We start from the raw sequence: 12,137 nt of genomic DNA, 5'->3' as shown, positions 1-12,137 counted from the left end.
TATATACATATACATATACACATATATATACACACATGCACATATACATATATGTAGATATGTGTACACATACACATATGTGTACAATAGTACATACTTGTACTATTAATTGCTTTCAGCTTTCTCATAAGTATAATGAAGTCATAATAAAAATAGCGACAAGGATGACAGAAACAATACCTTTGTCAATTACAAATGGTAACGTTAATCAATCAATCAATCGTATTTATTGAGCGCTCACTATGTGCAGAGCACTGTACTAAGCGCTTGGGAAGTACAAATTGGCAACATCTAGAGACAGTCCCTACCCAACAGTGGGCTCACAGTCTAAAAGGGGGAGACAGAGAACAAAACCAAACATACCAACAAAATAAAATAAATAGAATAGATATGTACAAATAAAATAAATAAATAGAGTAATAAATATGTACTTTACTTGTACATATCCACATGGATATGTGTACATACACACATATGTGTATAATATGTGTATATATGGGTACATATGTTTATATGTGTACACATGCATATACATATACACACATATACATATATGTAGATGTGTACATATACATATATGTGTACATATACACACATATACATATATGTAGATATGTGTACATATACACATATGTGTACAATAGTACGTACTTGTACTATTAATTGCTTTCAGCTTTCTCATAAGTATAATGAAGTCGTAATAAAAACAGCGACAAGGATGACAGAAACAACACCTTTGTCAATTGCAAACGGTAACGTTAACAGTAATGATAGCATTAGCATCATTGATTAAGAATGATAGGGACCTGGAGGGGGGGTACCAGGATCCCCCCCCGCCCCGCTTTGCCCCTTTTAGTTTTGTTTTGTTCCCTTTTAGACCGTGAGCCCACTGTTGGGTCGGGACCGGCTCTCTATGTTGCCAACTTGGACTTCCCAAGCGCTCAGTCCGGCGCTCTGCACACCGTAAGCGCTCAGTAAATGCGATTGATGATGAGGACGATGATGATGTTGATGTCCGTAGGGCTCCTGTCCGGGGTGGCAGCCCGTCGGACCCCCTGGCTCGGACTGCGCCCCGTCCACGGCCGCGCCGGAGCCCCGCGGGGTCAAGCGGAGCCCGGGCAGGTGCCCCCCGGGGTGGAGTACATCCCGCAGAAGACGGCCAAGAACCCCATGAGGCCCGTGGGGCTGGCCTGGTGAGTCCCGCTCCGCCACTGGGACCCCCCGGGGGGGCCATGCCGGGGGTGGAGAATCAATCAATCAATCAGTCGATCGTATTTATTGAGCGCTCACTGTGTGCAGAGCACTGTACTGAGCGCTTGGGAAGTATATAGAGACGGTCCCTACCCAACAGTGGGCTCACGGTCTAAAAGGGGGAGAGACGACCTGAGGAACAGGGGTCTGCCTGGGGGGGGGGGGGTGGGGAGGACCACCATGCCCCACCTCCCACGGTGGCACAACACCCGTGTAGCCTTGTCCATCTGTCATCATCATCATCATCAATCGTATTTATTGAGCGCTTACTGTGTGCAGAGCACTGGACTAAGCGTTTGGGCCGTCGTATCAGCATAGCCTAAGGAGACGGACAGGCTTGGGTTCTAATGATAATGATCCTAATAATAATAATAATATGTTTGTACATATTTTTTACTCTATTTGTACACATCTGTTCTATTTATTTTATTTTGTTAGTATGTTTGGTTTTGTTCTCTGTCTCCCCCTTTTAGACTGTGAGCCCACTGGTGGGTAGGGACTGGCTCTAGATGTTGCCAATTTGTACTTCCCAAGCGCTTAGTACAGTGCTCTGCACATAGTAAGCGCTCAATAAATACGATTGATGATGATGATGATGATGATAACAACAATAATAATGATTCTATTTATTTTATTTTGTTAGTATGTTTGGTTTGGTTCTCCGTCTCCCCCTTTTAGACTGTGAGCCCGCTGTCGGGTAGGGACTGGCTCTAGATGTTGCCAGTTTGGACTTCCCAAGCGCTTAGTACAGTGCTCTGCACATAGTAAGCGCTCAATAAATACGATTAATAATAATAATAATAATCCCCCCCAGCGCTTAGAACAGTGCTCTGCACATAGTAAGCACTTAACAAATGCCATTATTATTATTATTAAGTGCTACTATGCAGCAGGCACTCTACTAAGCTCTGGGGTGGCTACAAGACTGTGAGCCCACTGTTGGGTAGGGACTGTCTCTATATGTCGCCGACTTGTACTTTCCAAGCGCTTAGTACAGTGCTCTGCACACAGTAGGCGCTCAATAAATACGATTGAATGAATGAATACTAATAATGATGGCATTTATTAAGCACTTACTAGGTGCTAAGCGCTGGGGAGGTTACAGGGTGATCAGGTTGTCCCACAGGGGGCTCACAGTCTTCATCCCCATTTTCCAGATGAGGGAACTGAGGCCCAGAGAAGCGAAGTGAGTTGCCCAAAGTCCCACAGCTGACAAGTGGCGGAGCCGGGATTTGAACCCGTGACCTCTGACTCCAAAGCCCGGGCTCTTCCCACTGAGCCGCGCTGCTTGTAATCCCGGCTCCGCCACTGATCTGCTGTGTGATTTTAGGCAAGTGACTTCACTTCTGTAAAATGGGAATTAAGGCTGTGAGCCCCGTCTGGGACAACCTGCTTACCTTGTCTCTCCCCCAGCGCTTAGGACAATGCTTGGCACATAGTAAGCGCTTAACAAATGCCATCATTATTATTAGTAATATTACTAATATTATAATATTATTATTATTATTATTATTATATTATAGTAGTATTATTAGTAATAATAATAATGATGGCATTTGTTAAGCGCTTACTATGTGCAGGGCACTGCTCTATTATTATTCTCCGGGCCTCGGTTCCCTCATCTGTGAAATGGAGATGAAGACTGTGAGCCCCATGTGGACTGTGAGCCCACTGTTGGGTAGGCGCTTAACAAATGCCATCATTATTATTAGTAATATTACTAATATTATATTATTATTATTATTATTATATTATAGTAGTATTATTAGTAATAATAATAATGATGGCATTTGTTAAGCGCTTACTATGTGCAGAGCACTGCTCTATTATTATTCTCCGGGCCTCGGTTCCCTCATCTGTGAAATGGAGGTGAAGACCGTGAGCCCCATGTGGACTGTGAGCCCACTGTTGGGTAGGGACCGTCTCTCTAGGCTGCCAACTTGGACTTCCCAAGCGCTTAGTGCAGTGCTCTGCACACAGTAAGCGCTCAATAAATACGATTGAACGAATGAATGAATGACTGCCTGTGCCCAGTCTGATTGCCTTGTATCTCCCCCAGCGCTTAGAACAGTGTCTGGCACATAGTAAGCGCTTAACAAATAGACTGTGAGCCCACTGTTGGGTAGGGACCGTCTCTAGATGTTGCCGACTTGGACTTCCCAAGCGCTTAGTCCAGTGCTCTGCACACAGTAAGCGCTCAATAAATACGAATGAATGAATGACTGCCTGTGCCCCGTCTGATTGCCTTGTATCTCCCCCAGCGCTTAGAACAGTGTCTGGCACATAGTAAGCGCTTAACAAATAGACTGTGAGCCCACTGTTGGGTAGGGACCGTCTCTAGATGTTGTCGACTTGTACTTCCCAAGCGCTTAGTCCAGTGCTCTGCACACAGTAAGCGCTCAATAAATACGAATGAATGAATGACTGCCTGTGCCCAGTCTGATTGCCTTGTATCTCCCCCAGCGCTTAGAACAGTGTCTGGCACATAGTAAGCGCTTAACAAATAGACTGTGAGCCCACTGTTGGGTAGGGACCGTCTCTATATGTTGCCGACTTGTACTTCCCAAGCGCTTAGTCCAGTGCTCTGCACACAGTAAGCGCTCAATAAATACGAATGAATGAATGACTGCCTGTGCCCCGTCTGATTGCCTTGTATCTCCCCCAGCGCTTAGAACAGTGTCTGGCCTCTCCACCCCCCCCCATCTTACCTCCTTCCCTTCCCCACAGCACCTGTATATATGTTTGTACGTATTTATCACTCTATTTATTTATTTATTTATTTATTTTACTTGTACATATCTATTTATTTTATTTTGTTAGTATGTTTGGTTTTTTTTTTCCTCTGTCTCCCCCTTTTAGACTGTGAGCCCAATGTTGGGTAGGGACTGTCTCTAGATGTTGCCAATTTGTACTTCCCAAGCGCTTAGCGCTGTGTGCTCTGCACATAGTAAGCGCTCAATAAATATGATTGATTGATTGATTGATAGTAAGCGCTTAACAAATAGACTGTGAGGCCACTGTTGGGTAGCGACTGTCTCTGTATGTTGCCGACTTGTACTTCCCAAGCGCTTAGTGCAGTGCTCTGCACACAGTAAGCGCTCAATAAATACGATCGATTGATCGATTATTATTATGATCCGATCCCCCCCAGGGCCATCGGCTTTCCGTGCGGCATCCTCCTCTTCATCTTCACCAAGCGCCAAGTGGACCGGAACCGGGCCAAGCAGCTCCGGGCGCGGCGGAACATGCGGGCGGCGAACGCGGGGGCCTACGAGCGCCAACGCTATCTGGACCACGCCTCGGGCCCGGCTCCTGGCCCCTAGCCCGACCCCCTGCCCCCCAGCCTGATCATCATCAATCGGATTTATTGAGCGCTTACTGGGTGCGGAGCACTGGACTAAGCGCTTGGGAAGTCCCAAGTTGGCAACATATAGAGACGGTCCCTACCCAGCAGTGGGCTCACAGTAAAGATCCCAGCCCCTTCGCCCCACTGTTGGGTAGGGACCGTCTCTGTATGTCGCCAACTTGTACTTCCCAAGCGCTTAGTACAGTGCTCTGCACACAGTAAGCGCTCAATAAATACGACTGATTGATTGATTGATTCGCCCAGTCCAGACCCCACCCTCCTAGCCCAACCGCAGAATCAGCGTGGCTCCGTGGAAATAATAATAATAATGATGGCATTAATTAAGCGCTTACTATGTGCAAAGCACTGTTCTAAGCGCTGGGAAGGCTACAAGGTGATCAGGTTGTCCCACGGCGGGGCTCACCGTATTCGTCATCATCATCAGTCGTATTTATTGAGCGCTTACTGTGTGCAGAGCACTGGACTAAGCGCTTGGGAAGTACAAATTGGCAACATATAGAGACAATCCCTGCCCAACAGTGGGCTCACAGTCTAAAAGGGGGAGACAGAGAACAAAACCAAACATACTAACAAAATAAAATAAATAGAATAGATATGTACAAGTAAAATAAATAAATGGAGTAATAAATATGCACAAACATATATCCATATATCCAGGTGCTGTGGGGAAGGGAAGGAGGTAAGATGGGGGGGATGGAGAGGGGGGACGAGGGGGAGAGGAGGGAAGGGGCTCAGTCTGGGAAGGCCTCCTGGAGGAGGTGAGCTCTCAGTAGGGCCTTGATTAATCCCCATTTTACAGCTGAGGGGACTGAGGCCCAGAGAAGTGAAGTGACTTGCCCAAGGCCACGCAGCTGACAACGGGGGGAGCTGGGATTTGAACCCAGGACCTCCGACTCCTCAATCAATCAATCAATCAATCGTATTTATTGAGCGCTTACTGTGTGCAGAGCACTGGACTAAGCGCTTGGGAAGTACAATAATAATAATGGCATTTATTAAGCGCTTACTATGTGCAGCGCACTGTTCTAAGCGCTGGGGAATTTACAAGGTGATCAGGTTGTCCCACGTGGGGCTCACGGTCTTCATCCCCATTTTACAGATGAGGGAACTGAGGCCCAGAGAAGTTGAGTGGCTTGCCCAAAGTCACACAGTTAAGTTGGGTCCACTGAGCCACGCTGCAATAGGAGTGGCCCACCCAAGTACGTCACTGATGTTATAATCAGTTCCTTTCTCCAGGTTCTCCATCAGGTCTGATTCTCCTCCGACCTTCCTGATGGGAAACTTTATCAATCAATCAATCAATCAATCGTATTTATTGAGCGCTTACTGTGTGCAGAGCACTGGACTAAGCGCTTGGGAAGTACATTATCAGGCCGGTCTTTGGAGTCAGAGGTCAGGGGTTCAAACCCCTGCTCTGCCAATTGTCAGCTGTGTGACTTTGGGCAATAATAATAATAATGATGGCATTTGTTAAGTGCTTACTATGTGCAAAGCACTGTTCTAAGCACTGGGGGGGATACAAGGTGATCAGCTTGTCCCACGTGGGGCTCACAGTCTTCACCCCCATTTTCCAGATGAGGGAACTGAGGCCCAGAGAAGTTAATAAGAATATAATAATGATGGCATTTATTAAGCGCTTACTATGTGCAAAGCACTGTTCTAAGTGCTGGGGAGGCTACATGGTGATCAGGCTGTCTCACGGGGGGGCTCACAGTCTTAATCCCCATTTTCCTGATGAGGGAACTGAGGTGCAGAGAAGTGAAGTGACTTGCCCAAAGTCACCCAGCTGACAACTGGCGGAGCTGGGACTTGAACCCATGACCTTTGGCTCTTTCCATTGAGCTACGCACTTCTCTGGGCCTCAGTTCCCTCATCTGTAAAATGGGGGTGAAGACTGTGAGCGCTTCAATAGTAAGCGCTTAGTACAGTGCTCTGCACACAGTGCTCAATAAATACGATTGACTGATTGATTGAGTCCCCCCCCGTGGGACAACGTGATCACCTTGTAACCCCCCAGCGCTTAGAACAGTGCTTCGCACACAGTAAGCGCTTAACAAATGCCGTCATTATTATTATTCAGAGAAGCAGCGTGGCTCAGTGGAAGGAGCCCGGGCTTTGGAGTCAGAGGTCTTGGGTTTGAATCCCGGCTCCGCCACATGTCTGCTGTGTGACCTTGGGCAAGTCACTTAACTTCTCTGAGCCTCAGTTACCTCATCTGTAAAATGGGGATTGACTGTGAGCCCCCTGTGGGACAACCTGATCACCTTGTAACCCCCCAGCGCTTAGAACAGTGCTTTGCACATAGATAGTAAGCGCTTAACAAATGCCATTGTTATTATTATTATTATTATTATTATTATTAGTCTGACTCCAGCCCAGCCCCCTCGCCTGATCCTAGACCCTGGGCCCCCCGCTAGCCTGACCCCAGCCCCCTCAGCCCAACTCCAGGCCAGGCTTCAGGCGTCAAGCTAGGCCCCGGCCCGGCAGGCCGGAAGGGGCGGGGTCCGTGGCTTCTAATAATAATAATAATAATTGCATTTATTAAGGGCTTACTATGTGCAAAGCACTGTTCTAAGCACTGGGGAGGTTTTCTAGACTGAGCCCCCGCTGTTGGGTAGGGACCGTCTCTCTATGTTACCAACTTGTACTTCCAAGCACTTAGTACAGTGCTCTGCACACAGTAAGCGCTCAATAAATGTTTGTACATATTCATTACTCTATTTGACTTGTACATATTTATTCTATTTATTTTATTTTGTTAGTATGTTTGGTTTTGTTCTCGGTCTCACCCTTCTAGACCGTGAGCCCACTGTTGGGTAGGGACCGTCTCTCTATGTTGCCAACTTGTACTTCCCAAGCGCTTAGTCCAGTGCTCTGCACACGGTAAGCGCTCAATAAATATGATTGATTGATTGATTGACAGGCAGGGGGTGGGGCTCCCTCCCTCGCCTCACGTGACCGGGCGTGGCCACGTGACCCGTCACCGCCGTGCTCGTCGCCCCCACCAGGGGGCGCCCGGCCGGGAAATACAGCGGGGGCCGGGCCAGGCCTCATTCATTCATTCATTCATTCATTCATTCATTCATTCATTCATTCATTCATTCATCAATCGTATTTGTATTCATTGAGCGCTTACTGTGTGCAGAGCACTGCACTAAGCGCTTGGGAAGTACAAGTTGGCAACAACGTGTCTTTTAGACTGTGAGCCCACTGTTGGGTAGGGACTGTCTTTAGATGTTGCCAACTTGGACTTCCCAAGTGCTTAGTACAGTGCTCCGCACACAGTTAGCGCTCAATAAATACGATTGATGATGATGATGAATTGAACATCCATTCATTCAATCAATCGTACTTATTGAGCGCTTACTGTGTGCAGAGCTCTGGACTATGTTGCCAACTTGTACTTCCCAAGCGCTTAGTCCAGTGCTCTGCACATAGGAAGCGCTCAATAAATACGATTGATGATGATGATGATATACATATATGTAGGTATGTGTACATATACACACATGGGTACAATAGTCCATACTTGTACTGTTAATTGCTTTCAGCTTTCTCATAAGCATAATGAAGCCGTAATAAAAACAGCGACAAGGATGACAGAAACAACACCTTTGTCAATTGCAAACGGTAACGTTAACAATAATGATAGCATTAGCATCATTGATTAAGAATGATAGGGACCTGGAGGGGGGGGTACCAGGATCCCCCCCCGCCCCGCTTTGCCCCTTTTAGTTTTGTTTTGTTCCCTTTTAGACCGTGAGCCCACTGTTGGGTCGGGACCGGCTCTCTATGTTGCCAACTTGGACTTCCCAAGCGCTCAGTCCGGCGCTCTGCACACCGTAAGCGCTCAGTAAATGCGATTGATGATGAGGACGATGATGATGTTGATGTCCGTAGGGCTCCTGTCCGGGGTGGCAGCCCGTCGGACCCCCTGGCTCGGACTGCGCCCCGTCCACGGCCGCGCCGGAGCCCCGCGGGGTCAAGCGGAGCCCGGGCAGGTGCCCCCCGGGGTGGAGTACATCCCGCAGAAGACGGCCAAGAACCCCATGAGGCCCGTGGGGCTGGCCTGGTGAGTCCCGCTCCGCCACTGGGACCCCCCGGGGGGGCCATGCCGGGGGTGGAGAATCAATCAATCAATCAGTCGATCGTATTTATTGAGCGCTTACTGTGTGCAGAGCACTGTACTGAGCGCTTGGGAAGTATATAGAGACGGTCCCTACCCAACAGTGGGCTCACGGTCTAAAAGGGGGAGAGACGACCTGAGGAACAGGGGTCTGCCTGGGGGGGGGGGGGTGGGGAGGACCACCATGCCCCACCTCCCACGGTGGCACAACACCCGTGTAGCCTTGTCCATCTGTCATCATCATCATCATCAATCGTATTTATTGAGCGCTTACTGTGTGCAGAGCACTGGACTAAGCGTTTGGGCCGTCGTATCAGCATAGCCTAAGGAGACGGACAGGCTTGGGTTCTAATGATAATGATCCTAATAATAATAATAATATGTTTGTACATATTTTTTACTCTATTTGTACACATCTGTTCTATTTATTTTATTTTGTTAGTATGTTTGGTTTTGTTCTCTGTCTCCCCCTTTTAGACTGTGAGCCCGCTGTTGGGTAGGGACTGGCTCTAGATGTTGCCAATTTGGACTTCCCAAGCGCTTAGTACAGTGCTCTGCACATAGTAAGCGCTCAATAAATACGATTGATGATGATGATGATGATAACAACAACAATAATGATTCTATTTATTTTATTTTGTTAGTATGTTTGGTTTGGTTCTCCGTCTCCCCCTTTTAGACTGTGAGCCCACTGTCGGGTAGGGACTGGCTCTAGGTGTTGCCAATTTGGACTTCCCAAGCGCTTAGTACAGTGCTCTGCACATAGTAAGCACTCAATAAATACGATTAATAATAATAATAATAATCCCCCCCAGCGCTTAGAACAGTGCTCTGCACATAGTAAGCACTTAACAAATGCCATTATTATTATTATTAAGTGCTACTATGCAGCAGGCACTCTACTAAGCTCTGGGGTGGCTACAAGACTGTGAGCCCACTGTTGGGTAGGGACTGTCTCTATATGTCGCCGACTTGTACTTTCCAAGCGCTTAGTACAGTGCTCTGCACACAGTAGGCGCTCAATAAATACGATTGAATGAATGAATACTAATAATGATGGCATTTATTAAGCACTTACTAGGTGCTAAGCGCTGGGGAGGTTACAGGGTGATCAGGTTGTCCCACAGGGGGCTCACAGTCTTCATCCCCATTTTCCAGATGAGGGAACTGAGGCCCAGAGAAGCGAAGTGAGTTGCCCAAAGTCCCACAGCTGACAAGTGGCGGAGCCGGGATTTGAACCCGTGACCTCTGACTCCAAAGCCCGGGCTCTTCCCACTGAGCCGCGCTGCTTGTAATCCCGGCTCCGCCACTGATCTGCTGTGTGATTTTAGGCAAGTGACTTCACTTCTGTAAAATGGGAATTAAGGCTGTGAGCCCCGTCTGGGACAACCTGCTTACCTTGTCTCTCCCCCAGCGCTTAGGACAATGCTTGGCACATAGTAAGCGCTTAACAAATGCCATCATTATTATTAGTAATATTACTAATATTATAATATTATTATTATTATTATTATTATATTATAGTAGTATTATTAGTAATAATAATAATGATGGCATTTGTTAAGCGCTTACTATGTGCAGGGCACTGCCTATTATTATTCTCCGGGCCTCGGTTCCCTCATCTGTGAAATGGAGATGAAGACTGTGAGCCCCATGTGGACTGTGAGCCCACTGTTGGGTAGGCGCTTAACAAATGCCATCATTATTATTAGTAATATTACTAATATTATATTATTATTATTATTATTATATTATAGTAGTATTATTAGTAATAATAATAATGATGGCATTTGTTAAGCGCTTACTATGTGCAGAGCACTGCTCTATTATTATTCTCCGGGCCTCGGTTCCCTCATCTGTGAAATGGAGGTGAAGACCGTGAGCCCCATGTGGACTGTGAGCCCACTGTTGGGTAGGGACCGTCTCTCTAGGCTGCCAACTTGGACTTCCCAAGCGCTTAGTGCAGTGCTCTGCACACAGTAAGCGCTCAATAAATACGATTGAACGAATGAATGAATGACTGCCTGTGCCCAGTCTGATTGCCTTGTATCTCCCCCCAGCGCTTAGAACAGTGTCTGGCACATAGTAAGCGCTTAACAAATAGACTGTGAGCCCACTGTTGGGTAGGGACCGTCTCTAGATGTTGCCGACTTGGACTTCCCAAGCGCTTAGTCCAGTGCTCTGCACACAGTAAGCGCTCAATAAATACGAATGAATGAATGACTGCCTGTGCCCCGTCTGATTGCCTTGTATCTCCCCCAGCGCTTAGAACAGTGTCTGGCACATAGTAAGCGCTTAACAAATAGACTGTGAGCCCACTGTTGGGTAGGGACCGTCTCTAGATGTTGTCGACTTGTACTTCCCAAGCGCTTAGTCCAGTGCTCTGCACACAGTAAGCGCTCAATAAATACGAATGAATGAATGACTGCCTGTGCCCAGTCTGATTGCCTTGTATCTCCCCCAGCGCTTAGAACAGTGTCTGGCACATAGTAAGCGCTTAACAAATAGACTGTGAGCCCACTGTTGGGTAGGGACCGTCTCTATATGTTGCCGACTTGTACTTCCCAAGCGCTTAGTCCAGTGCTCTGCACACAGTAAGCGCTCAATAAATACGAATGAATGAATGACTGCCTGTGCCCCGTCTGATTGCCTTGTATCTCCCCCAGCGCTTAGAACAGTGTCTGGCCTCTCCACCCCCCCCATCTTACCTCCTTCCCTTCCCCACAGCACCTGTATATATGTTTGTACGTATTTATCACTCTATTTATTTATTTATTTATTTATTTTACTTGTACATATCTATTTATTTTATTTTGTTAGTATGTTTGGTTTTTTTTTTTCCTCTGTCTCCCCCTTTTAGACTGTGAGCCCAATGTTGGGTAGGGACTGTCTCTAGATGTTGCCAATTTGTACTTCCCAAGCGCTTAGCGCTGTGTGCTCTGCACATAGTAAGCGCTCAATAAATATGATTGATTGATTGATTGATAGTAAGCGCTTAACAAATAGACTGTGAGGCCACTGTTGGGTAGCGACTGTCTCTGTATGTTGCCGACTTGTACTTCCCAAGCGCTTAGTGCAGTGCTCTGCACACAGTAAGCGCTCAATAAATACGATCGATTGATCGATTATTATTATGATCCGATCCCCCCCAGGGCCATCGGCTTTCCGTGCGGCATCCTCCTCTTCATCTTCACCAAGCGCCAAGTGGACCGGAACCGGGCCAAGCAGCTCCGGGCGCGGCGGAACATGCGGGCGGCGAACGCGGGGGCCTACGAGCGCCAACGCTATCTGGACCACGCCTCGGGCCCGGCTCCTGGCCCCTAGCCCGACCCCCTGCCCCCCAGCCTGATCATCATCAATCGGATTTATTGAGCGCTTACTGGGTGCGGAGCA

The 12,137-nt window shown here is 47.4% G+C and overlaps 2 protein-coding genes across 2 annotated transcripts; both read left to right on the top strand.

Annotated features, from left to right (window-relative positions):
- Positions 1–945: 945 nt before the first annotated feature.
- On the top strand, positions 946–4,643 carry LOC119931936 (probable hydrolase PNKD). Its single transcript, XM_038750780.1, has 2 exons — positions 946–1,193; positions 4,403–4,643. Exons 1-2 carry the CDS (start codon positions 979–981, stop codon positions 4,572–4,574), a joined length of 387 nt encoding a protein of 128 aa, XP_038606708.1. The 5' UTR covers positions 946–978; the 3' UTR covers positions 4,575–4,643.
- A 3,799-nt stretch (positions 4,644–8,442) lies between these two features.
- Positions 8,443–12,137, top strand: LOC119932236 (probable hydrolase PNKD). The gene is made up of 2 exons (XM_038751278.1): positions 8,443–8,690; positions 11,897–12,137. Exons 1-2 carry the CDS (start codon positions 8,476–8,478, stop codon positions 12,066–12,068), a joined length of 387 nt encoding a protein of 128 aa, XP_038607206.1. The 5' UTR covers positions 8,443–8,475; the 3' UTR covers positions 12,069–12,137.

This window comes from Tachyglossus aculeatus, chromosome 1, assembly GCF_015852505.1.
Source record: "Tachyglossus aculeatus isolate mTacAcu1 chromosome 1, mTacAcu1.pri, whole genome shotgun sequence".
Classification (NCBI taxonomy): domain Eukaryota; kingdom Metazoa; phylum Chordata; class Mammalia; order Monotremata; family Tachyglossidae; genus Tachyglossus; species Tachyglossus aculeatus.
This window is presented reverse-complemented; position numbering and strand designations above follow the sequence as displayed.

What these genes read in the sequence shown, in the direction of transcription:
- LOC119932236 (XM_038751278.1), top strand. Translation starts at nt 8,476, where the DNA reads ATGCGATTGATGATGAGGACGATGATGATGTTGATGTCCGTAGGGCTC. An exon ending in AGGCCCGTGGGGCTGGCCTG is followed by an intron (nt 8,691 to 11,896) that starts GTGAGTCCCGCT and finishes GATCCCCCCCAG; the next exon opens with GGCCATCGGCTTTCCGTGCG.
- LOC119931936 (XM_038750780.1), top strand. Translation starts at nt 979, where the DNA reads ATGCGATTGATGATGAGGACGATGATGATGTTGATGTCCGTAGGGCTC. An exon ending in AGGCCCGTGGGGCTGGCCTG is followed by an intron (nt 1,194 to 4,402) that starts GTGAGTCCCGCT and finishes GATCCCCCCCAG; the next exon opens with GGCCATCGGCTTTCCGTGCG.